The sequence below is a fragment of the Rhea americana genome, unplaced genomic scaffold, assembly GCF_003343005.1.
Source record: "Rhea americana isolate MKP2758 unplaced genomic scaffold, rheAme1 scaffold_1, whole genome shotgun sequence".
Classification (NCBI taxonomy): domain Eukaryota; kingdom Metazoa; phylum Chordata; class Aves; order Rheiformes; family Rheidae; genus Rhea; species Rhea americana.
The window spans coordinates 4949916-4975981 of NW_028185038.1; the positions used below are offsets into that span (position 1 = coordinate 4949916).

Sequence of the window (26066 nt, forward strand, 5' to 3'; positions counted from 1 at the left end):
CGCTGCTGCCTTGTAAAGAGCTGTTCCCTTTCATCTTGCCTGCTGTGGGGAGGGCAGGGGGCTGTTTGCTTTTTAATCCAGCACCTGCTGGATTGCTCATTTACCCCCARTTCTGTGCTGGAGAGGAGAGTGAAGCTTTTGTTTCTTTTTCACCTTTTCTATTCTGCTCATATTTTTCTTTTCTTTTTTTAAACTCTCTGTTGTGTGCCTATTTGTTATTTCTTTTTCAGGCTGGAAAGCCTTACTCTGCTGACTCTTCAAAATAGGAACGGAACTGGGATTTTTGCCTCCAGTCCCTCTCAAATTGACATCCCAACCATGCTCCGCTGTTGCATCTGTCTCCGAGATGTGCAAACCAGACACTCTGCATCCCCCTAGATTTATTTCCTAATATCTCTCCCCTTTTTACACTCAGCCCTGGTTCTCCCATGCCCAAGCACGCATCAGCTGCTTTGTAATCTATATGCGGACCACTTCTATATTCCTTTCAGTGCTTACTTACAACTTGGTGCTTTCTCTTTTCTCCCCACCACCTTCACAGTTGTTTGCCCATCCTCAGCCTTTAAGACTTTTTTTCCCTTTCTCTCCTTGCAGCATGCGATTGCAACCCTCAAGGCATCCAGACGCCCCAGTGCGACCGCGCCACGGGACAGTGCATCTGCAACGAAGGGGTGGAAGGGCCGCGCTGCGACAAGTGCAGCCGGGGCTACTCGGGCTTCTTCCCCGACTGCGTGCCGTGCCACCAGTGCTTCGCCCTCTGGGACGTGGTCATCGGTGAGCTGGCCAACAGGACCCAACAGTTCCTGGACAGGGCTAACGCCCTGAAAGTCACAGGTGTCACCGGCCCGTACCAGCAGACGCTCAACACCCTGGAGGAGAAACTCAGTGAAATTAAAACCATCATAGCTCAAAATCCGGCTGCCGAGCCCCTGAAAAACATCGGCGATCTCTTTGAGGAAGCAGAGTGAGTACTGGGGCCCTGTGTTAAAGCCTACAAGAGAAGGTAGCTTGTGCTTTTGGAGGTCGGGGCGGCCAGCCATCCGGTTGTATCACGGATACTTTCTAGCTGTGCGTGCAACTGTTAGCGCTCGCTTGCGCAGAGTAAAATGGGCCGCACAGAGCAAAGCAGAGGGGATTAAAGCACGAATGTCTCAGTTACAGATATGCCTCCGCCCTACAACTCCCCACACTGGATGGAGAGCTGTGGCTGCTCTTGCCCTTGGGTCTGTGGGTACCAAGGACAGTCAGAGCAGCTGCTGAGCTGCTTTCCCTGACATATACGCACGTACCGTGTCTCAGGAGCTGCTCTTGCTCCTCTCAAGCTGTAGAGCAGAAGGAAGTATTGGGCTTTGTAGGACTGCAGGAAAGGAACAGGCTCTTGAGCTAATGAATGAAGAGATGAAAATCGACCTAGAGATTAAAAACTGCCCAATTCTTTCAGAATGAGGAAACACTTTGGGTTTGGTGRGATCACCCTGGGAATAACTTGCTATGCCCAGTAGTGCTGCCCTGAAGGATATAGTTGCCTTTCCTTTTAGGGCTGTCCCATGAACAAAAACCTGCTCTGTGGTCTACTAAGGCCATGCTGAATGCTGAGAGCAGGCAGTTTTTCTGCATAACTCTGGAGAAATGGCTGGTGAGGAGGGTTGTTCGCAGACGAGTTAAAAGAATTCATTGTGTTAAAACCAAGGCTTTTTTTTYCCCCCCACTTTACTGAAGTTCAAATCTGTCCCATGAGTTCATAGTAATCAAAACTGCATTTGTAGCTGTGTGGGATGGGAAGCAAATTATGTATGGATCATAGTAGTCAACTCTGACCTGTGCAGTTGCCATGATACGAGAGCATTACAGCAGCGCTCTGGAATCTGCCTCCAGTTAATCTTACACAAAGCAGCTGTTTTCTGAGCAATTTGGTGCTTTGAGTTTATAAATGTGCTGTAGATTAAAAAGTAGTTGTGTGTGATAAAGGAGACAAAACCCGTATTCTAGGTAGGCGTGTTGTTACAAATCATTTACAGCTCCATCGAGGGAGGACAGGTCGTGCCGTGGGAGAAGCGCGGCGCAGCTCGAACCACTGGTCTTCACTGAAGTAGATCGCTGAGGCTAACAGCCCTCTGCTTTTACATCCTGTTGCCCCTGTTTTACAGAAAGCTGACAGCAGATGTTACAGTTAAGATAGCTGACGTAGAAGAAAGCCTTTCAGCCTTAGTCCTGAAAAGCAATAGCACAGATGCTGATCTGAGCGCACTGGAGACCGATGCCAAGAGCCTGGACCGTGTCGTTAAGGAGCTCGCGGAACAGCTGGAGTTCATCAAGATCTCCGACGTGCGGGGTGAGCGTCCTCCGGACAGCGGCATAGCCGAGGATTTAACCTGTGTGTGGTTCAAATACCAGGTTAATCTTCTAACTTGCAATGAATCTCCTGTCCCTGGGAGGGCAGCTCCTTTCTGTGTATTAGCAGAGGTGCTGATGCAGCCGGAGGTTTGTGTTGCCCCTCACCCCTTCCCTATCCCTCTGTGCACCGCCAAGCTGGCTCAGCTCTCGGCGTGCTGGGTTGCCTGGGAGTCTCTTCATTAAGACACTGTAGCCCAGGCACAAAGGCTGAGAGGGCAGCAGATCCCATGATACACCTGCACGTTTTGCTCTTTCCCCCTTTTGTTCAATTGCTTATTCTGTTTGGAAAAAACACCTGGGTCTTTACGATGACGAGCACGCCGCAAGGGCCCAGTTGTTAGCGGCAGTTGAGGCTCGCCGACCCACTGGCACATTCAGGCAAGTCACGGAGTGGAAATTTGCTGGAGATGGAGGAATGTTACCAAAGAAGGGCTTGGGAAATTTTGAAAGCTGACTTTGTTCCAACTTGAAACAAAGGAGTTTTTTTAAAAAAAATCTTCCTGCTTTGCAGGAAGTCTGAGTTTGTTKCCAGTGCACATGGGATTTCCCAGAGAGAGGCGACTGGGATGCAGAAACCAGGGAGTCCCTGTCTTGTGGCAGGCTGCGCCGTGGGGCAGCCCCCCTCTGCAGAGTGCAGCCACCCAGGGCCCTGGCCCATCACAGGGCCTCTCCAGGGCTTTTCTGGAGTTAACAGCGCTGCTTTCATAAATCAGTGTCTTTCATCAGGCAGTTGTTTCTTGGGAGAGCTCTCACCAGTTTCCAAGCAGTGACTCCATAAGCAAGACATCCCGGGGCAGGCAACAAGAGCTAAGTGAAGTGAATCCTTAGGAAAGAGGCCATTACCCTGTAGGCAGCAACCTAGAGGGTTGGATCCTCTTTTTTCCCCTCAAAGCAAGCAGAATTAAATCATTAGGTCAGAGAAATTTAAATTCCAGCAAACAGCATACACTCAATTTAGCAAAAAAAATGAGTTGTTTATTATTTCTTTTCTCAAGATAGGCTGAATGCTGTCATCCCTACGATAGCACTGAGCACAAATGCAAAGGCGAGCATTTCATTTAACTTGCCATTTAGCTAGATAAAAGAATAGGCCAACCCAGACATGTCATCCAGCAACCTCCATGATATAAATTACTTGGCGTTACCGACCAAATTGCTGAGGTGCTCAGTCTGATTTCTGCAGGAGCCTTGGACAGTATCACCAAGTACTTCCAGATGTCCCTTGAGGCAGAGGACAGGGTCAATGCCTCCACCGTTTACTCCGGCAGCATGGTGGAAGTGTCAGCGCAAACGCGCCGGGAGGTGGAAGACTTGATCGACGAGAGGGAGGCCCAGTTCAAGGAGAAGCAGGAGGAGCAGTCGCGGCTGCTCGACGAACTGGCRGGCAAGCTGCAAAGCCTGGATCTCTCCGAAGTCGCTGAGAAGGTATGYGGCCAAGATTAGTTTGGATAAAACCTCCAGCAAAACTGAAGGCGGGTTTGTGAAGAAATGACAGGGAGGGGACAAACTGTTTAGAGCTGGACAGCGTGAGATGCGCGGTTTGTTCGTGGAGAACGCATGTTTCTTGGGTTCTAGGGCATTCTGTGAGCCTGAACGGGGCTGTTCAATCTGTGGGCGCTGAGGGACCTGCTGGCTTTCAGGCATCAGCCCGCCACATAGGTCTCCTCGCCAGACCYGGTGGTGCAGCCATCGTTTCATCATCCCTCCAGCCGAGCTCCTGAGCGCAGCGGTTCGCCKAGCCCGCTGGAGCGAGGCTCTGCCTCGGCTGCCCTTGCTCACGCGCCTGCTCTCGCCAGGCTCCTTCCTTCCCAGGCGCTGCCTGCTCGGCCGCGCGCGCCGCCAGCCTCTTTGCTCTCCCGCCGCCGCCGCGCTGCGTGCCCGGCGGGGACGCGGGCCGCCGTCGCGCTCCGCAGGCGGCGGCCGCAGCCGCTCGGCTTCCCCAGGGAGCTGCTTGGCCACGAGGCAGCGGTTAGCGACCAGCGCCTGGCACGGGGAGCACCGCGCGGGGCTGGGGGACTCGCCAGCTCTCCGTCCGGCTGGAACCATCCCCTAGCAACTCCGTAGTCCAAACAACTGCCCCAGGAGTGACTGAAGTACAAAAGGCCCCGATCGAAACAGGTTTTCTGTGAGAGCAAGTCCTGTGACAGCAATTCACAATAGTTTTTTWAAAAACTTTAGGGGAAAGGAAAGCGGACAGTTTGAAAGGGGAACTTCTTTTTTTTTTTTTCTCTTAGACCTCCCCTAACAACTGCATTTCAGCTTCTTTTTTTCTTTTCCCCCCCCCCATTTCTAGAGAACTAGAGCAAAGTAAAAGGTACAGAACATTTTCTTCCCYGCTTGAGAAAATAGCTAAATAGTTTTTCCCCCAGCAGCGGGAAGGTTGCTCTCTAGGTGGAAGCTGCTACTGGTGCCTCCCTTCTGTCTGCAAACAAAGCTGGGGGCAGCTTTTCCGTGAAAGACCATGCTCAGGAAAAGACAGGACAGTAAAGCCTAGGCCAGACTTCCCTCGTGACCTCCAGCTACCTCTGCCTCGCAGAGCTGGCTCTCTGCAACCCCGAGCTGAAGGGAGGGGGTGGGTTGGAGGTGGCAGAAGGATGAGGAAGGTTGCCCCGATGTGGACGCGGTGCRGGGAGCCCCTTCTGCTGGAGCTCTACTGCAGCTCCCTGCTCCACCCCGTCGCAGCTCAGCGGTGGAAATAAGCTGCAGCTCCTGCCCTTGCCTCCTCCTGTCCACTGCAGACGTGCGGAGCTCCCSCGGGACTGTCGTGCGCCGAATCCGAGTGCGGCGGGTTGAACTGCCRAACCGCCGAGGGACAGAAGAAGTGTGGGGGACCTGGCTGTAACGGGCTGGTGACCGTAGCGCACAACGCCTGGCAGAAAGCCATGGATTTTGACAGAGACATCCTCAGTGCCTTAGCAGAAGTTGAGCAACTCTCCAAAATGGTAATACGCCAAATCAGTTTTTAGATATTAAAAAAGAATTTCTTCTAGCTGCAACACAAGTTTAGACACTAATTGACAAAATATGTGCCTGGCTTACTTCAAAATGTTTCTGTTCAGTTGCGTAACCTCATTGTACTTTTAAAGCTCCTTGGAAAATGAGCTTGTTAAAATGAAGCTTCATGCATAACTCTAAACATTAGCCTGAGTTGTTTAAACTAACATTGGTGTTGTGGATTGTGGCCAGCTTTCAGAAGTGTTCTGTGAGTTTTTATGAGGAAAAACATTTCTCATTACTATTACCTCTGACTCCAACTGAATTCTTGTTGTAAAATAGGCCTTAAAGTATAAGCAAATATGAAATCAAGCCCTCTGTTTTTACACCCCCAGGTTTCTGAGGCAAAACAGAGAGCAGATGAAGCAAAACAAAATGCCCAGGAAGTTCTGCTCAAAACCAACACTACAAAAGAACAAGTGGACAGAAGCAACGAAGATCTGAGAAACCTCATTAAACAGATCAGAGACTTCCTAATGCGTAAAAACCTTWCACTTAAATTACCTGTTTTAATTTTGCATTTGTGAAAACCCTGTCCGTGTTCTTGACTCATCCTGCAAGGATGAGTTCCCCTTTTTCAACCAGCCTTAATGTCTATGATGAAATCCTGAAACCAGAGAAAACCAAGACAATGGGAAAGTGAGGCCAAGCTGCAGAGTCTTATTCTGCTGGTTTCAGCCGGGACTGTTGTGCTGCAGTAGTTTGCCAACTCAGTTCCTAAGCTCTGGCTAGAAAGACAAAGTACTATTAAAGGGARGGAAAGTTGGAAGCTCCAAGTTTATCTCTCAGCAAGTAGGTAAAGGTTAATTAAGGGCCTTGCTCACTAGTGAGCTGCCGCATGGCAAACCCATTCCGTCCCTGTTTGCACAAGGCTGAGTATACTGTTAGTTCAAATACRTTTATGTGCAGCTGTTGGCTTAGTTTCCTGCAGGCTTTTGTCTCCTCCCCACAGCCCCAGCACAGTGTGGCTAATCACCAAGCGCTTCAGGGCCACCACTTCTGCCAGGCCTCTGAGAGGGAAGTTTTACCCTAAGAAAGCAATTTAAAACCCTCTATTTCCTGCAAGTCCTGGGAAGAAGTTCTCCCATTATTTTAAGGAGCAGTCAGACAAGCATTTTGAGTGCCAAGACTTGACAGTGGCCTCCAGGAATCTTTCACTCACATCTTTGTCCTTTGTGTCTTCTGCTAGAAGACAGTGCTGACCTGGACAGCATCGAGGCAGTAGCTAACGAAGTGCTGAACATGGAGATGCCAAGCACTCCCCAGCAGCTACACGCTCTGACGGAAGATATTCGTGAGCGCGTAGAAAGTCTTTCTGATGTCGAGGTTATTCTCCAGCAGAGTGCTGGGGACATTGCCAGAGCAGAAATGCTGTTGGAAGAAGCTAAAAAAGCGAGGTATGCAACCCTATTCCAGGTTTTCAGTCACCAACACCTTGAATGAGATTTAATTGCTTTCTGTCAGAAAATGCTGAGTTTAACTTATTCCAGATGGAGAGTCCCTATTAAAGGGGAAAAAAAATCACCCTCTAATATACTAGTTCTTTCCGATGCCAATGTATTTTTAATGTGCGTGTATTTTTGCTCTACAGCAAAGGTGCAACAGATGTTAAAGTCACTGCAGACATGGTGAAAGCAGCACTGGAAGAAGCTGAAAAAGCTCAAAATGCAGCTGAAAAAGCCATCAAACAAGCTGATGAAGATATTAAAGGAACTCAAGACCTGCTGACCTCAGTGAGTCCTTACTGAGTATTTAAGATATACAAACAGCACTAGGTCTAATACTTAGAAACCAGTGTCAGCTTGTCCAGGGAAGGCACTTAAATACCACAAATCAAAGACTGCATTCAGATGAATCTAAACCATTCTTGCCTCCATATAAGCTTTTTAAGTTAGTAGGTCAGATGCTAGAGGCTATTTTGCACTTACAGAAAAGGCTTTTCTCATCCCATATCCTGCACTACAGAAGTGAAATGAGCAGAATTGTAGCCCTGTAACCAGTGTGGCAAGATCCCCAGAAAGTCATTCTTATCAAGCACGTTGTGGTAATATATTGGTTATACTGGCATCTTCAAGGAGCCACGCTTTCAATGTCATCCACCACTGCAGCATGAGATTGCTTAAAAAAAAAAAAGAGAGAGAAGTGATATTATCAGATAGTATATTTAGAGATGTCAACAGATATTCATAGCCCTAATGCCACCATAGTGCTGTACCATGAAAACTGGAGAGCTTGGAAGATATGCAGCCTCCCAAGTTCATTATTAAATGATAGAGTCAGATATCTGAAGTTCAGTCTGTGTAACACAACTAAGTTATTTTAACTAGTTGTTCCCTAATGGTCTTTGTAGCCCCATATTATCTTTAAGGTTGGCTCTTTGACTGCAATGAGTCATTTGCAACAGCAGTAAAATACTGCTTTTTATCTCAGCTCTATGGACATGAACTAATTAGAGTTGATCGGGGCTTACTCRGAAAGCGTAGTATTGTATCCAGTATCTTTTTGAAAATGCAACTATTGTCCATCTTCTTGGTTAGATTGAATCGGAAAACGCAGCATCTGAAGAAACATTGACCAATGCTACCTTACGCCTGTTTAAGCTAGAAAGGAGTGTTGAAGATCTTAAACAAAAGGCTACTACAAATTCAGAGAATGTGAACAATATAGAAGAAAAAATTGACGTTGCAAAGAAAAATGCTGAAGAAGTTAAACAGGTGAGAAATTTGGGAAATATTCTAAGGGAAAATCAGCAATATTCACATCATCTTAGGTTTGGCTAGGGATACATCAGTGACTATGATTGATCCAGTTCATTTCCTGGTGAAATCACAGGAGCAATGGGGGTAGCTTAATACACTTAAAGATAGCTATTTTTCACTTGCTCTGCTGCCAGCTGCACGGAGAAATCAGTATTAGGAAGTTGTCAGGTTCTAAAATAGTAGCAGGAAATATATCTTGCTGTCACACCGCCAGTCTGTCATTGTTTTTGTCCCTCAGCTTTACTATCTGCTACAGATACAAGCTTTTTTTTTTCCTTTTTTTTTTCCTTCTTTCTTTTTTTTTTTTTTTTCCCTTCTGTAAAGGACTTGCAGTGAAGTAAGTGACAAGAAAAGTCCTTGGCTCCATCTAAAACCAGAGTCATTTTTAAGTATCAAAGAGGATGAAAAAGTCCCTTTAAGACTGTATGGCATCTCTCCCACTTCTGCTGTTCACCTTTGTAATACCAAAAGAATGTTCGTTCATGAACAAAACAATTGACAAGTTTGTCGAAGGAAGTTGCATTGCTCCAATCTGTTGTCTATAGTTAAGCTCTCAGTCTCAAGAGGGCAGTTTTCTGCCAGGAGAAACACGTTATCCTTCCAGTCACTTATTTGCAAGCAGAGTATTTCGAGGTGGCCATTAAGTAAACACAGGAGAATTGCAGTAGCGCTGCAGCTTGTGAACCTGCTTATTTGCTGAATYCATTTGGGTCACTCTACTCCATAACCTTAGCCTTGTAGAGAAAACCACAGCAGAGAAGCTAACCAGGTATCTTCTCCAACACCTACCTGTATGTGAACAAGGCAGCTGTTCTCTTGTTACTGAAAGGGCATCAAGGGTATTCCTCTGTAAAAGCRTTCAGCCAGAAGCAATGCCCATTGCTTACCATTACAGGCAGCTTTCCAGCTGTACTGGGGACCATGGCTTCCATTAGTGAAGAGTTGTACAATTATATCCTRTAAATCCTTCACAAATGCTAGTATTAAAGCTGTAGAACAGCCACAAATCTGCAAAAAGGACAGCRCATGAGCCTTTGCCCCAACTATTAAAGTCCTGAATATTTGAGCAGAAAACTGTTTCCACTTTAGTTAACTGAGCTGACAGTCCCTACTTTTGTCCTTATCCTGATTAGTAAAGTTAGACAGTGGAAATGTAAACTCTCCYTGGATATAGTCTTTTAAATGGCTCCACCTTGTGCTTGAATCCGGAACAACAGGTCCTCAATAACGAGCTGAACAGCAAGTATAAAACAGTTGAAGATCTCATTGCCAAAAAGACAGAAGAATCAGCTGATGCTAGGAGGAAAGCTAACATGTTGCAAGATGAAGCTAAAGCACTGTTGGCTCAAGCAAACAGTAAGCTCCAGCTGCTCAAAGGTAAGTCTGCTCTGAGGTGAGAAGTCTTTTTTCTTAGAATACAAAGAAATATCATGCTGTTAAACCAACTACTCATCAGCAGGAGGAGGAGAAAACCCACAGAAGTTACTTGTCACTGAGGTTTGATCTGCTTACCTATTCTAATTGACACAGCATAGAATTTTGAATCAAAGACTTCAAAAGACAGCTAAAACCTACAGTGAGCCCAAACCTCTGGTATGGCACCTATTTACTCAAAAGGAAGGGTTAAACAGAATAAAACTACCATGCTTTACGACCAGGCCAACCTACTGAGCAGCATTCAAAGCAGTCAACCTCTTCACAGCCTACCTAGGAGCTCTCCCACCCAAACAATAGCGCCCCCCCCAGTCCCACCCCATCCTGGAAATCAGTTAAAACAAAAGGTAATTATGATACCTCACTTCCAGTTTACGTACTAATTGAACACTTACAGTTGCTAATAAAGTACACTGAAATAGGGGAGGGCAACCTGCTCTTAGCTGTCAGGGAGGAAGCTAAGTTTTCCTTCTGTTTTGCAAGGCCAGGAACCCATTCTGCTTCCCCTTAGCTGCTTTTGCAGTTACAGTGAGTCACACTAACAAGCCAAAACCTTCCAGTGTGCTGTAAAAGCCACCATAAAGAGTAACRGCAATTATTTTCACTATGAATCAAAGAATACTGTTGGATTTCCACTTACAGAAAGTTACATCCTTGTTGCTTTATATCCCAGTATTAAGAAAACAAGAAGGTGCCAAAAATACAAAGGCTTTACATTTTTTTTTCCAGTCACATTCTCTTCCATAAGGAAATAAATTTGAATGGTAGTTTATCCATAATTATTTTACATTTTAATGTATTAAAACATCCCTGATGAAACTGTTTTTCCCTTCCTTTGCTGACAGACTTGGAGAATACATATGAGAACAACCAAAAAGTTCTGGAAGACAAAGCCAAGCAGCTGATGGAGCTGGAAGAGACAGTGCGCTCCCTCTTACAGACAATCAGCCAGAAAGTTGCTGTTTATAGCACTTGCTTATAGATGGGGACAGAAAATGCTTGATGAAAGGTGTTCAGGATGGGTTTTTACAAGTATTACACTAGCTCTTTTTTGACATTACACTAAGACCTGATAAAAGGACCAGGTTTGATATTGACTTGTAAGTCACAGAACCAAAGACAAGTAATTTTTTGATGTTGAAAATAAACAGTACTTTTTTTAATCACTGCATGTACCTAGTATGACTCATTAACTGCCTTGCTGTTTTCAGTAGCCAAATGGTCAAATCAATTAATCCTTCAGCTTCTGCAAGTCTTGTTTTTAACCCAGGTAAGAGAATATCCTAATAAAATCTTGGCTCCAACTATATAACTCAAAATAAGGGTTCCAGTTACTGTGAAACACAGGATGATCTCTTAAAACGTAGTTAAGAGCAAATAAAGACGTACTGCCCTTGGGTTGCTAGCTAGCATTTCCACCACCTAAATAAGCCTAAATAGACATCACACAGCAGATGAATACTCTTTTTAGTTTAACACAAGCTTCATTGCACTGATTATGAAACCCTTAATTTGTGAAGTGGAAAAAGAACAGCAGTAAAGGTGCRAGTGTGGTTTGTATTTCAAGCACCAAATTTATGTGATTAACCAAGCCTAGAGGCTCAAGTCTCTCTGAAAAAGAACAGTGTTTACAGCACMCTTAATGTGAATCTGCTCTCTAAAGACAGCTTGTGCTTATCAAAGACACACATAGGAGTTAAGTGCGAGAGTAGCAGCCAGTCGTTCACCATTAGCACCAAATTATTTGTAGCTTATGACAATTGTACTGTTACTCTACCAATATTCACCAATTACATATGCACAGGTTAGCATCCTCCTCACCTGAACATGCATTTTTATATCCTGACTGCTAACTCAGACCTGAGGAATACAGCTGCATATATATTTTGACCAACAGCTACTCTTCCATGTAAAGCAAGCTACACTAATGTTAGTAAATGTTAGTTAGGCCAACTACGGCAGAATACAGCACCATCTAAGCAAAAGATGTCCAACACAGAAAGCGATTGCCATATTGGCATCATACTGGTTCACTAACGGTATATTTAGCATCTATTAAAAATACCATCTGCAAACTTTGCAACATCTAAACGTAACTGCTCTCAGCCCTCTTACAGGTGACTCAGTAGCTTATCTCATTTACCTTTAAAGGCACTTAACTGAGCCACAGAAGTGATGGAGAAGTAGCCATCAGAGGTCTTGAATTTTATTTTGAAGTGGCTGGGAGAAAATAGTTTCCAGCACAATTTCTGTAGTATTCTTGGTCAAAAGTTTCCAGATTTGACAATAGCAAAATGAGACATGAGAACTTAAGAGTTGATTAACCTCAAGGAGGAGTTGCAGTAAGAGTGCCAAAAAGGAAGACCCTCACAATTATTGGTGGTACAGGGCTCGGGGGCAGGGGGAATGAACCATTTCTCACACATCAAGTCTTCTATGATGGACAGCTTGCAAAGCACCAGAGTAATATTCCATAACATTTACCAGCAGGCAGAAGTGAGCAGATCCATCAGAAGAATCTGGTTTTCCTCTCAGAGTATTACCTCACCTTGCTTTACCTTCAGCAGCTTCCTACTAACATCTGACCTTAATGGAGTAAATGAATTAATTCATGGATATGTCAGGTTATCCCACAGCCTGGTGATAAGCTTAAAGGCCCTAGCTTCCTCCCATCTGCATCTATACTAAAAAAAAAGCAAAAAACAAAACCTATTTTAAGAGTAGAATAGTTTTATTGGTGTTTGTTGATTAACTGAAATCTTAAGAAAATGGTAGTGTTGATGCACATTTCCATCATTCAATATGGATAATGGATCAATACTTGAATAAGAAGCTCCAAAGAAAAAGAGATGGGAGGATACAACCATACTGTCTACACACAAAACCAAAGTAGCTGCTGTTAACTTCTTTAATGCACATTTCTCATCCACTGGCATAATGAATAAAGCACATGAACAAGACACCAGCATGTGTTAAGATTTTGCTGTACAAATCAAGGCAGAGGAACCAAAGAAAGGAATGACATCCTGCAAAACAAAAATTAAAATAAGCTACTAGAATTTTGCACATTCTCTATATAAGTACGAGGTATTCTGAAGAGGCCATTCATTTGAGGATGCCATTTTCTTCATTTATCCCATAACCCAGACACCAACGGGAATGCCAGGGTTGGTGAACAACAACAAAACAAAGAAAGAAAACTTCAAGAATCTCCAGCCATGTTAAATATTTATTAGTGGAAGGCTACAGACCTTTCACACATCAAGCTCTCTTGCTACAGAAGAGATGCAAAGAGAGCACAAAATAGAAAACACAGGGAAGAACAAATGAAAAGTATGTCTAAATTGTGTGGAGAGCTGACACTGCAGCCCTTAACATGTGGAGAGTGCAGAGGAATAACCCTCATGCCATCAGACTTAACAGCGCTGCTTCAATACCAAGATTTAGCACTCTGAGATTACTTTAAGACAGGTGGACATTGGAAAAAGCTTCAAAAACAAAAAGGATTAAGTAGCAATAAGATTAAGATTTCTTCAGTTTTCTCCACCAGCACTTGATTTTTTTCCCCAATGAGTTTTCAATATGAAAACATGATGTGTGGAGAATCACACACAAATGGAATAAATTTTCTTTTAAAAAAGTTTATATAGTTTTAATCCACCTATATGAGCCCCTCCCACAATCCTAATGCTACTAGATGAAAACAAAATTTTTGTACTTACACTTCAGAAGAAATAGGTTAAATACTAAGTTAATCCCTTTCACAAGGAAACACCACAACATTTTTGTGCGGAAGTGACAGTGGCATTTTAAGTGCCAGCATCAAACTGGTTTAGTCTATCAGTACTTCAAATAAGAATACACCAGATACACTGGTCACTTATCCAGAGTTTTGACCAGCACACCTGATTATCTCATGCAGCAGTGAAATGTTTGGTTTCATAAAAAGAGAAAAGAGTTCTTTCAGGCTGTTTTTCTGCAACATTCGTAAAGTAAATAAACATGTAATTTTAAGTATTTAATTTACAGAGACTAGATAATTCAACTTGTTCCGAACCCTATTTGGTTAAATATTTGCTGCTTAAAATGAAGAGATTCACTTAATTCAGTCCTAAAATCCTCAGATTCAGCTTTCCATAAAAGCTCACAGTCCATTTTCAGACATTTACTATACATGTACAAGGAACTGCTTTCATTTTAGAAGTTGATAGCTTTGCCGAAAGACGCTGCTAAGTTTGCTTCCCTGAAGGCTTCTGACACTGTCTGTAGAGAGCAAACACAAAGAGTAGAAGTCATTAATATTTACTCTGCACATAATTATAGCATGTCTATGCAATCCCAGTGTTCAGTAATTTGTTCTGTTATGAAAACTTACTGGATGCGCATGGCAAACTCTGGCTACGTCTTCACACGATGCTCCATATTCCATAGCAAGAGCTGCTTCATTAACCATCTCGCCAGCACCCTGAAATTTAACATTATCTGTAATTAGCTTAAATCTTTATTCAGTTGCCCAGGTTCTTCTGAATCACTAACTAGGAAGTATCTGGCTTGTCAACAAATGTCTTTTGCTAAAAGTAAGTCATAACTGGCACTTCAGCTGTGTTCTAACATCAGTTTTAAGTATTCAATCTGCTTGGCAATTGTGCTAAAGTCTAGCGTAGATGTGAAAGATACTAAATCAGAACACTTGATCTTTCATTAGTGAAGGCTGTGATAAAAAAATGCCTAATTTTTAAACAAGATATTGGTCAGGGAATGCCCACATTCTGATCAAAGCTATTGTAGATGATCATTCCTGAAAATAACCCGTAACTTTAAATGCCCTCCTGAAAAGTTAAATAGACAATAATTGCTAACAAGTATGTTACTACATCTGTACCATCATTTTTTATTAATATGAGTTGTGTTTCATACTGTTAACCCTGAGCTGTGCTTTCTTAAGAAGATGTGGATTTTTAAGTGACTGGAATTATTAGAGAAGATAACTAGCGTAACAACTTGCTAGGTATTTTATTAGAACGGATTAGTTACTGGATTCAGGAACAAAAAGCCTATCCACCAAAGCACCTGCTGTAACAAGATTTACTTCCAAGTGTTTTTAACTTGTCTCTGACATTTAGTAATGAAAATTTATATTCAGTTATAGAAGAGAACACTGGTAACCATCACAAAAACTAAAATATCAAGAGATTTGTATTTTTCAGTGTACACAATCACTGAATAATAATTCTGAAAGGAATATTACAGTGCTGATCTTCTAATGCTGACAATGTAACTGTAGGAACAAAATTTCCTTTCCAGCAAAACAGAAGAGTCTTTTAATAATGGTCTTTAGTAAAGAAAACTGTATACAAAAATGTAGGCAGGAACACCTCTACACATCTTTAGGAAGAAAAGAGTATTCAAAAAGAGAGAGAGAGATTAGTGTCTAAGATACAAACTTTGAACTGTGCGGACAGAGGAAAATGATCCTCTTCCCAAAGAGAATTTTCTGGTTTTGAACCTTTAAAAGGAGCTTTTCAGCAAAGTTCCATAAGCTACTGACTTAATATTTGGTGACTGCAGCATAGGGCATCAACTCCGCTGAAGTCTGAAGTTCAGAAAAATCTAAAAACCCACTGACTGTATGGTCACTTCAGCTTCCAGAATTTGGGTCAACACTTCCTGCTTGTTCGTTTGAATATTTGGCAATATTAATAAAGAAGAACCAGTCAGAGTGTTGAACCATTTCAGCACTTCTGGCAAAAATATAATGGAGTCCTACACCAAACTAACAGAAAAATGGGAGAAGAACATGGCTGCAGAGAGGGACAGTACAAGAAAGTGACTTTGGGACACTCAAGTCTTCCTTCATTTTATAAGTACTTCTTTTTCTCCTAATCTGGTAACTATTTTGCAACTGCAAAATACTAAAAAAAAAAAAAAAAAAAAAAAACACTGACAAGAGAGAAGTACTGTTTACAATACTTACTGCGCCTAAAATGTGAGCGCCCAACATCCTATCTGTTGATTTTTGACTAAGTATCTTCACCATGCCATCTGTGTCAGCATTTGTCTTTGCTCTACTGTTAGCAGCAAATGGAAACTTCCCAATTTTGTACTCTATCCCCTACAAAACAGATGTGTGTTACTGACATTCAGTTAATGACCTGAAAGATCAACAGGAATGATGTAACCATGTGGACAGTTAGATAGGTATAAAAATAATATAGATGTGATACATAAATGTCAGACTAATAAAAAATAATATAAAAAATAATATACAAAATACATTAAAAAAAAGTCAGACTAATGCATAAAAAGAAGGACTAAGAGGGGTATAAAAAAGAATAACCAGAAACGAACAACACTAACTTTACAAAATAGAAATCATTAAAGAGGACTGTGATCCTTGTGAGAGTGGCCTGGAGAAGAGAGACTCTCCTATTAAGAACTATTCAATCATTCATCCCACATAACAAATTCAGACTGAGAAATTCTCCTAGAAAATTTAAGATAGATAAAGAACCACTACTAGACTACTGAAATTATGTTCTTAATGGCAAACCAGTTTCATTTGAGAAGAAAAAAAAAGCAGTACCTCCTCTTTCAGCTGTTCTTCCGATTTGCCAACCCAGGCCACTTCAGGGTGAGTGTATATCACAGAGGGTACACAGTTATAATCGATGTGAACTGCTCCCCCAGCCATCCCTTCAACACAGAGAATGCCTTCATCCTCAGCTTTGTGGGCCAGCATAGGTCCAGCAACTACATCACCAATAGCATAGATGCTATCAGTCCAATGAAACAGAACAAAACACTGTTTAAATATATCCTAGCACCACTAGTCTACTTTTTGTACAAGAGTCACTTTAAAATGTATTGCTTAAAACTGAAAACTAACAAAATTAAAATAATAAATTTCAGAAGAAGTACAAGGAGTATAACGGGATAGTTTTCAGCGAATGACCACATTCCAAAAATTACTACTAACATTAGATACACACAGCAACTTTTAAATTATAAAACTTTCTGGTCAACTACGTATCTTTACTTGCTGAAACAAACAGACACTGAGTTTTCCTTTCCTACATAAAACTATATTCAATAATTTAAAATGAGAAAGATTTTTGTAGATTTTTTTTTAAGTTCTGTTTAAAAAAAGCAGAAAATACTTATTATTACTTACTTCGGAATTTTGGTTTGGAATCTGTTATTGATTGGGATTCTGCCCTTCTTATCAAGTTCAATTCCAATATCTTCAAGACCTAGATTTTTTGTGAAAGGACGTCTACCGATGCAAACCAGGAGCACATCACAAGTTATTACTTCTGCCTTGCCACCAGCAGCAGCTTCAACGCTACAGAAAGTAAGCAACAAAAATGCTAAGCTGTAAGCTTTCAGCACTACGCTTCTCTGACAAGCGATCGGTATGATCCGGATGGTACCTAACTGGCTGAATCTGGCACCCACAACACTGGCATTGAGTCTGCCCCCACCTCCTGTCTTCCTGGCAGGAGCTGAGGCGTGGAAGAGGGAGAAAGTGATAATAACTGCTCCTATGTTTGTTAGTAAATCTGTTTTTACATGCAGAAACTCAGGCTACATATCCACCAGCAATTAGCATGGCCTGATAGGAACAAATCTGTTGAGCAAAATGTCTTGGTGCTGAATACTCAGCATCCAAACTATATATATTTTTGGGGACGGACAGGTGAGATGCGCAAGCTCTCTTTTGGCCTAAGAACTGAAAATCTGTTTGCAGTTGCCTTGCATTAGGTGCATTTCTCAAGTGCATCTTCTGGTTTAACTGCATGCAAAACAAAGTTGGTTCATGTGCTCTTAGAGCACCAGAGAGAACCAAAGTACAGTAAGTGAGGATAATTAGGAAACTTGCTTCAAAAGCATACTCCTGAACCAAAATGAAATACTAAATGCAGACACAGGCTACATAAGAGACTCAGTCAGCATCAGTCTGGTACATATGAGGCCCAAATCTACAACCTTTAGAACAGTGAAAGACAGAAGGACAGACTATCTTGAGCTATGGAGACAGAGAAACTAAAACTGACCACATTAAGACCTCAGTGAAATAATCAACCACTTTAAATTTACTGTTAGTATCAGAAACATTAAGCATTTTCTCAGAATTCCAAGTACAATTTACATAACTAGCCTGCACACAGAACACATCACCAAGCAAAAGAATAGAAGTAGTGCGTAGGTAGAGACTTCTACAAAGCAAATTTACTTTGTATGTTTCTACATCAGCTGTTCATGTATTAAAGTCTCCAGAAGGTTTGACTTTTGTCATTAAAAGACACTCCAGGGTAGTTTCATTTACTTTTGCTCTGAGGCAATCAAATATCTATCACACTTACTTGGAGACAAGGACATAATTGGAGACATATCAGACTACTTTTAAATAGGTTTCAAGGGATGGGTGGAAAGATATATAGCATTCCTTTATCTTGATGTAAAACACTTACGCTACATCAATTTTTCCATCTGGCTTCTTGGTAGCACCAGTAACTTTGGTGTTTAGTTTAAACTTAAGCCCCTGTTTCTGAAGAATACGTTGAAAGTTTTTAGAGATCTCCATGTCAATTCCCATTCCACCAACATGGCCCATGAACTCAACAGCTGTCACATCTGCACCAAGGCGCTGCCAAACTGAACCCTGTAGTCACAACAATATACTTAGAGTTTTTGAAAGGAAAAATTATGGCTTCTTTATTATAACATTTACCACTTAGATTGTAAACTCAGAAAACTTGATAAACTTAGATTGTAAACTGCAGAAGAGGGGCAACATACAACAGCAAACTATTCAGCTTTACAAACACTACAGCGTAAACATAAAATACATTCCCTCCCACCAGCCTTTCACAGCTAACAAAATAATTAAATATAAAATACGTATCTTTTAAGTTATAGATATAGGAAAGTTAAAAATCAAAAATCTGAGTGTAGCTCAGAAAGCTAAGTTGCTGGTGGTAGTGGTCTAGTATTACTGCAAGCTAAACCAAACCACCTCATGTTAAGGAAATTTTTTATGCAATAAAGGAAGTATATAACTACCGCTAATTCTGCATGCATTTATAAATACAGCCACTAACATCAGCTTCATAAACAGAAATCCTATGCACCCCACTTACCTCAGGTTACCCACATCCATCCAACACAGTATTTTACTCTGCTTTTTCCAGCCTGCTTTATGGTCAGCCGGCTAAGCAACCACTAAGCAGATGTGCAAGTTTTCAAGTAGTTGCAAGACCAATGAACATACCCTGTTCTTCAAGCAGGTAAGTATGACACAAAAGGAGTCAGACCAAGATTAACTACAAAGTCTCCACTCCTTTGGTTATTAGATATAATGGGTGCAATCACATCAAAACTTTGGGGGATTAACTGGTATACACAAGACTTTAATATGACCTAAAATGAACATTTAAATATATATATATATATATAAAATATATATATTATATATAAAGTTCTCTTATATACATATACAGCAGATACAAACCTCAGTGAAAGTCAACCGCCCAAAAAAATAATGGAGTGGCCTCATCCTGTATGTTCCTCTCATTTCTCTACTTGGCTAACCAGTTGCAGGAGTACTTATCCTACAATACTTATCTCACATCTTCAGGTAGAAGAGGGAGCTAGTAGGCTATGACATCTGAACATTTTCCTCACATTTTCAAAAAACAAGCTTTGTTATGTGCTAAAAACACAATTTAAAAAGTCCTGTTTCTTTATAAATTAAAAATCAAGTGTTTAAAAGTCTTCTCACCAGTTCCACACCAATGACTCCTGCACCAATGACAACCATCTTTTCAGGAACTTTTTTTAGTGATAGTGCACCAGTAGATGATACAATATTATCTTCATCAATCTAAAGAGACAAAGAAATTCACAAAGGGAGATTTACAATCTCTTCTACGTACTGCATATAAAACTCACCAGAAGGTAAAAAAAACAATCAGATGCAAAATATACGTTAAAAATGTGCTAAAAACTATTACCACCAAGATTCCAAACACTTACAGTAATTCCAGGGAAGGGAGCAACTTCGGAACCTGTAGCTATAAGGATGTTCTTTGTATTGATAACTTGCGTGCTGCCATCTTCTTTGGTTGCAGTGACTTGGTTTTTGCCAGTTATTTTTCCAAACCCAGAAACATGTACAACCTTTAAACACAGTAAATCCAAATTCAATTTATTTAAGTAAGGTATTCTATATTTAACCTGAATCTCACTAATGCTCTAGAGAAGCTTGTATTTTCTGCTAACACTAACTTTTGCATCATTGTCTGCTACAAATTACTAAGTAATTTGATACTGTTCTTTAAGTAGATTTAAGGAAAAAAATGAACTGTTCATTTAAAATATCCTGGAGGCTAAGCATTCAGACTCCACCATTGACGAGCTGGTCACTCAAATTTACGTATCAAGAACGTGACAAAGTACAAAGCACAGAACTTGGACCAGAAAAATCAGACATACCTCAGTATGCAATCCAAACTAACCTTGTTTTGTTTAAATAAATGAGCAATTCCACCTGTTAAGGCCTTCACTGCACCACTCTTCTGTTCCATCATCTTCTCCAGATTCAAACGCATTCCTGTAACTAGAGGTTAAAAAAAAATAGTAAAATTAAAAAAAAAAAAAAAACAAACAACAAAAAAAACATATCAGACCACAACACAACAGGTAAAAAAAATTTTATATTATATATATATCAGACCACAACACAACAGGTAACAGCTTTGAAATAGTAAGATGTGTTGAATAGCTCTACTAAATGCTAATGGTAACATGTAACAACCGATACGTTAAAAAGCATATTCCAGTATTCCTCATCTATCTAGGATTCAAGGAGCGCATAAGTGTTCCTAACCTTCCAGCTGACAGACAAGAAATATTATTTGTAAGTCTGAAATTTTCTGACCAACTTTTCTAGAAGCAGAACAGCTAGAGACGACTGACATTAACAAGTACTGACAGTTTGCTCTACACACTCACTTTCAATTCCTCTACTAGCAAAATCTTTTCCATGGGCCAAATGATACAGATGCGAGTTGTTCAGCAAGGCCTAAAACACACAAAGAAAATAAAATGTGAATTGAGACATATATTTGCGATTGAATTCATTATTATTACCAATAAAAAATTTTAAGGTTATTTGCAAAACATTTTCAATATTAAGGAAGTTTGACAGGCATATTTAAAAAGGTATATTTCAACCTCAACAACTGTACGCAGTAGATTTTATTCAAGTGTTTTATAAAAAGTTACATATTTAACATATAAATAATAGCTTATTTCATATCTAGCCTTTTTCACTCATTTCACCATAGAAACTGGAAATTACTCCACTGAGATTAAAAAAATAGGAACAGACTTTCAGTAGAGAAAAGAAAGATGACTGACTCACAGCAGACTTACAGAAGAATTTCCAAATTATCTCAGATGAGATAAATTGTCAACAAAAAGACAATACAGAAAAACTGGATATGGAAAAATCTATACTGAAATATCCTAAAATTTTAGTGTAGACATTTGAGTTAATTTTTATAGCTGAGTTATTGTGCTAAACTGCAACTGCACGATTAGTTCAGTTGGAGTTGGATAAATTAGAGCTAATAAATACAGGTCATTGGATATTAACAATTCAAAAAAAAAAAAAAAAAACTAAAAACTAAAACAGTCCTCTGACAAGAATGCTTACAAACCAGCAGCATGAAATGCAAGACTGTTTTGTCCTTCATTGTACTTCCAAGAAGCCAAACAGTACAAATCTGCACAGACTAAAATCTGAAGCATGTACAATAACAAATCCAAACACTTTGAGCATTTGGAGATAGCAGCCTTCTATATGCACACATGACTAAAACTAAAATTGTCAGATTAAGATAATCACATTTTTATGTATAAGTCTTAGCAAGTCTCACTCTTAAAATTCATTTGCTCATTTTATGTAACAGTTACAATTTTTAAACTACAACAACCAAAACATTACGTGAACACACAACCACAGCATAAGATTCCAGTAAGAGGAGGAAGAAAAAAAAAAAAAAAAAAAAAAAAGCGTGAGTAGCATATTTTGGAAAGGTATGAACAAATAATTTTATATTGCGTTTGAGCATACAGACTACACATCCAATTCCTCAGCAGCTTTCTGCTATTCAAAAATAAATTCTGGATAGTATCCAAGTCTAGCCATAGGTCCAAAAGCATTTTCCTAAGAAACTTCACAGGATTAAAAAACCCCAAAGATTTTCTTTAAAAGCTACTTAAGTAGATCCCAACAGAGTTCCAAATTTTCAAGTAACATTGTGCTGAGCTATAGCTAATTCTTGAATTTCCTCACTATAGAAAGATATTCTGAGCATAATTAGAGCTATTACTCACATGTTTATGCAAATTAAGACTTTTTTAAATTTTGTTTTTATACTGTATTTTCTCCTATAATGGTAATGGAACCTCTACGAGCAGAGAGGCTAATAATGTTCAAGAAAATAGAGGAGTTCAGATTTCATTGAGATAATCCAGACCTGCACCTGCAAGTATTACATGACAGCAACACTGCAGAAGTCTGGTGCAGTGAACAAAGTAAGAAAATAACCATTAGAGTAAGAGAGTTATTTTTGTACGCACTTTGCAGTGAAACAAACAGTGAGGATAAGGTTTCAAAACACGCACCATACTTGACTAGAGCTTGACAATTTGGAAGAGGAACTGTTTATATACAGCATTCCCTATTGCACAAAGCAATAGCATACAGCTTATCCACTCTCTGGTGTAATTCCAATTTCTATAGCCTCACATTATTTCATTAAGACAAAGGCAAGGTGGCAATCACAGAACCAGATGGTTCCAGGCCAAGAACACAGGATAAAAACTCCCAGACATTCAGGGGTTCTTGACATTCATTCTGTTCCTGATGAGATTCATTCTGATAACACACCAGGAGCTTTGTAAATTCAAACTCCCACATAAATTTTAAAAGGCTTACAGCACAAAGTAACATCACATTATAGTTAAAATCAGAAACAAATAAAAACAAAAAAGTATCTAAATAGGAAACTTGCTCAGAACAAGTTTATTATTAGGGGAAAAAAAGTAAACATTCTCTTCAAACAATTTGGTGGAATGCAAAACACCTTCCTAAGAATTCATAATTTCCAGAGGCTTTTTGTCTCAATTAGGTGGGTTTTTAAAAACACAGCTGAAAGGCAAGCTGAAGACACCTATAATGCTGTTTTGCTCTTTTTTTGGAAGTGAAAAAGTACTACCTTTTTCATTCTAATCCCAATAGCAAAGAGTTACTTTGAAAAAAGATTACTTTTTTTTTTTTTTTTTTTTAAGTGATACATGTAAATATTGTTTTAGTGAAGTTATGACAAACTAGGAACACCTACCTTAGAAGGAATACATCCAACGTTCAAACAGGTTCCACCTAATGTTTCATTTTTCTCAACACAGACAGTCTGAGAGAATGACAAAGACACAGTAATTCTTTCTCTAAGCGTCTTACAATTTTCATTAACAGATTTAGTTTGTGGCTCAAATTTCCCCCTACATCAATCGTTTTAACCAAAATCCAAAATGGCTCTTTGAAGTAACATTCACTACTAGAGCCGTCACATTCCCCACTAACACCACGTATACTTTCATACAAGTTCAAGTGCTGTTCCCCAACTTCAAAAATCCACAAAATTGTTTCAGTTAAATACAACATTCAGTCCCTTGAAAGATGATCCCCTTACAATCCCCCCCCCCCCAAAAAAAAATCAAACGACAGAAAGGGAAAAATGTAAATCACGAGAAGATTCCTAAAAACACGTAATCACAAGAAAACAGAGGAATGGACAGGTACAAATTAATATCTTATTAAGTAATATTCTCTTAATAATAAACAACAACAAAACCACAAAAATAAAACCCCAAAACATTCAATCACAAATAACATTCCATTCTCTAAACATACTATCCTACAAGACTCATTTCTGTAAAGTTGTGCCAGTATCTTTAAAGAACAATACAAGTAAAACAGAGCCAAGCAATAAGGTCAAAAGCAACAGGGCTGTAAAATATTTCATGACCCTAGCACCAATTTGCTAACATCAAAATGGGCAAAGGAAAACATAAAGAACAAACCTCAAGTAAAAATAGATCATTTGGGGGAAGAAGGGAAGAACATGGTAAATCCTTTGCACAAGGGCAAAAGAACTGGCCTCTCCTCTTTTGCAAGAGTTGTGCACACTCAAAAAACAGTTCCCTGGCTTACAGCCATTTATATCCAAATCTGCTGTTAAGTGACTACCCAGATGAAAGCCTTTCTTTAAATTGCTGCTTTTGTGCTGAAGTAGAGGGGATGGTGACAGTAAGAAAGCAGCATTCCCAGCATCAAACAAACAAACAAACACGCATAGACACATCTTGATCCCCTATTTATCATTCCTCCCGTTTTGAGCACATGATGCAAGGGCTTAAAAGTTGCACTATGGACCAAACTGCACCAGACAGCTCCTACCTTTACCTGATGAGAAGGTTCTGCCTCACTCACTCTCAACTTTTTGGCTTTTCAGCGATTTTAATTGGTTGAAAAAAACCAATGCCCAGAGAATGCCACTGGCATCAGCGCGATGCTGTGATAGTGATACAAGGTCTTAACAGGGACTGAGCTTGAGCTAATATAGGTAGCACTACAATTCAGCAGAGTTCAGCAATGCACACTCARGTTTTCACTTGGATGAGTAACTACAGAGTTTATTCTTTTGCCAGTCTCTCAAAAACAGTATAAACATTATTCATGCTTCTTCAATGCTACAGGTGAAACACACAAGCACATCCAAATATTCTCTCTACTCTAACTGGCTGTAAAGTACTGTAACAAAACTATTGTTCGTCATGACAAAACCCAAAACTCCAGGCATTTCTTTCTCTCCTTACATATGACATCCTCTTGTTGGTCACATATACGAAGCACTTAAGGAAAGTATTGCTCCAAGAGAAACAGGCATAAAACCATAAAAAGATAGCCTCAGAAGAGATGAGGCTATCAGCCATATTAGTTCATGCTCAATTAAAAACTTTCTCCAGGTACTTTTCAGAATTTCGTGGTAGTTTTATCATCGGCTTGTCATTGTCAGTTCATTTTTTGCATTGGTAGGAGAAAGTTTTTCCTAGCATTCTCCTCCCCTCCCCACCCATCCCTTCCAGTCACTGTTTAAAAGCAAGCAAACCTAAGCAGCTTCACCAGTTGCCTAGAAGGGATATACTAAAGTGATACCTTCATTCCTTCATAAACTGGGTAGGTAAAGTAATGAATGTTTACAGGTATGTGAACAGCATCTGCTGATCGAACACGTGACAGAAGAATTACAGTTTTTCAGTATCACACAACACCTTCCAAGTTCATCTGGATGAATATTCTATTTTAGCGACTGAGAGGTCTCATCATACCTTAAATCCAAGCTGAGCTGCTTTGATAGCAGCAACATACCCTCCAGGACCAGATCCAATAACGGTGACGTCGGCATCAACTGAAACAAGAGAAAGTTTGAATTATTTGTTTCAGCAATTAAAATTTCATTGCAGTCTATCATTTTTGAGATRATTCATATTTGAAACTATCAAAAAGGAGAAAGCAAAAGAAAAGAAAAACAACTTGTAAAAATGATGCAACTTAATGAGGTTTAGGTATATTAATTACATTTCCCACTCAAGAGTATCTTTCTGGATAAGAAAAAGARTTGCCTGGAAATAGTCACTCTACAAGTAAGAAAAATCGCTTTTATATTTTACAGGGAAAATTATGTAAAATCAAATGAAGAAACTAAATTACATCTGACTCACTCCTCTTTCTATAAATCCTGTAAGAGTTTGACTCAAGGTGTTTTGACAGTTTTGACTTTTTTCAGTGTGTTTTCTACTGATACTTAGTGCAAAGATAAATGCTCAGAATGCCACAGACTCACTAGTTTATGATGCAGAAGATAGGGTGGAAATAGATAATAAGTTCCATTGATTATGAATGCAGCAGAAGCTACGAACCTTGCACCTAACTGATTTCTTGCAGCCACAGTCTCCTTTGGCATACRAATTACCATTCCTCTTCTTGTGTTACATAAAGTTTAACTTCTATTTATAGCTTGAGGTAGATAGCAAACGGAACAGATAAGCCACTATTTCTGATCTAAGGACCTAACGCTGCCCACTGTCACCTGGCAGACCGACTCCTCGGCCCGACACACTGCTTTGCTGCCCCAGAGCAACTCCACTACCACCACGTTACCTTGGTCGGCGTAGGTCCTCCGCAACACCGCACAAACTCCCTGCAGGCCATGAGGAATCCGATCAAAATGATTTCTCTAGAAATGSAGGAGGGGGGAGAAAGGAAAAGGGAAAATCGGTTCTAAGAGCTGAAGTCCTCCCGAAGGGGGGCGGGCGCTCAGGGTCGGCCGGGCCCGGCTGCCCCCCAGCTCGGCA

The 26066-nt window shown here is 40.4% G+C and overlaps 2 protein-coding genes across 2 annotated transcripts in view; one reads left to right on the forward strand and one right to left on the reverse strand.

Annotated features, from left to right (window-relative positions):
• Window positions 1-10752, forward strand: part of LAMB1 (laminin subunit beta 1) — a 40668-nt gene extending 29916 nt beyond the window's left edge. Inside the window, exons 24-33 of the mRNA XM_085297902.1 lie at window positions 595-964; window positions 2148-2332; window positions 3578-3819; window positions 5133-5336; window positions 5724-5868; window positions 6578-6785; window positions 6980-7121; window positions 7926-8102; window positions 9365-9524; window positions 10427-10752. Of these exons, the coding sequence (XP_085154028.1) occupies window positions 595-964; window positions 2148-2332; window positions 3578-3819; window positions 5133-5336; window positions 5724-5868; window positions 6578-6785; window positions 6980-7121; window positions 7926-8102; window positions 9365-9524; window positions 10427-10563 (1970 nt within the window). The 3' untranslated portion in view covers window positions 10564-10752. The remainder of the gene's footprint in view (window positions 1-594; window positions 965-2147; window positions 2333-3577; window positions 3820-5132; window positions 5337-5723; window positions 5869-6577; window positions 6786-6979; window positions 7122-7925; window positions 8103-9364; window positions 9525-10426) is intronic.
• Window positions 10753-12792: 2040 nt separating this feature from the next.
• The window catches only part of DLD (dihydrolipoamide dehydrogenase), a 14754-nt gene continuing 1480 nt past the window's right edge, over window positions 12793-26066 (reverse strand). Inside the window, exons 2-14 of the mRNA XM_085325405.1 lie at window positions 25873-25948; window positions 25041-25120; window positions 22994-23062; window positions 20595-20664; window positions 20099-20199; window positions 19617-19760; window positions 19363-19464; window positions 18053-18243; window positions 16753-16923; window positions 16165-16354; window positions 15556-15693; window positions 13957-14046; window positions 12793-13844 (exon numbers count right to left, since the gene is read on the reverse strand). Coding sequence (XP_085181531.1) covers window positions 13779-13844; window positions 13957-14046; window positions 15556-15693; window positions 16165-16354; window positions 16753-16923; window positions 18053-18243; window positions 19363-19464; window positions 19617-19760; window positions 20099-20199; window positions 20595-20664; window positions 22994-23062; window positions 25041-25120; window positions 25873-25948 — 1488 coding nt within the window. The 3' untranslated portion in view covers window positions 12793-13778. The remainder of the gene's footprint in view (window positions 13845-13956; window positions 14047-15555; window positions 15694-16164; window positions 16355-16752; window positions 16924-18052; window positions 18244-19362; window positions 19465-19616; window positions 19761-20098; window positions 20200-20594; window positions 20665-22993; window positions 23063-25040; window positions 25121-25872; window positions 25949-26066) is intronic.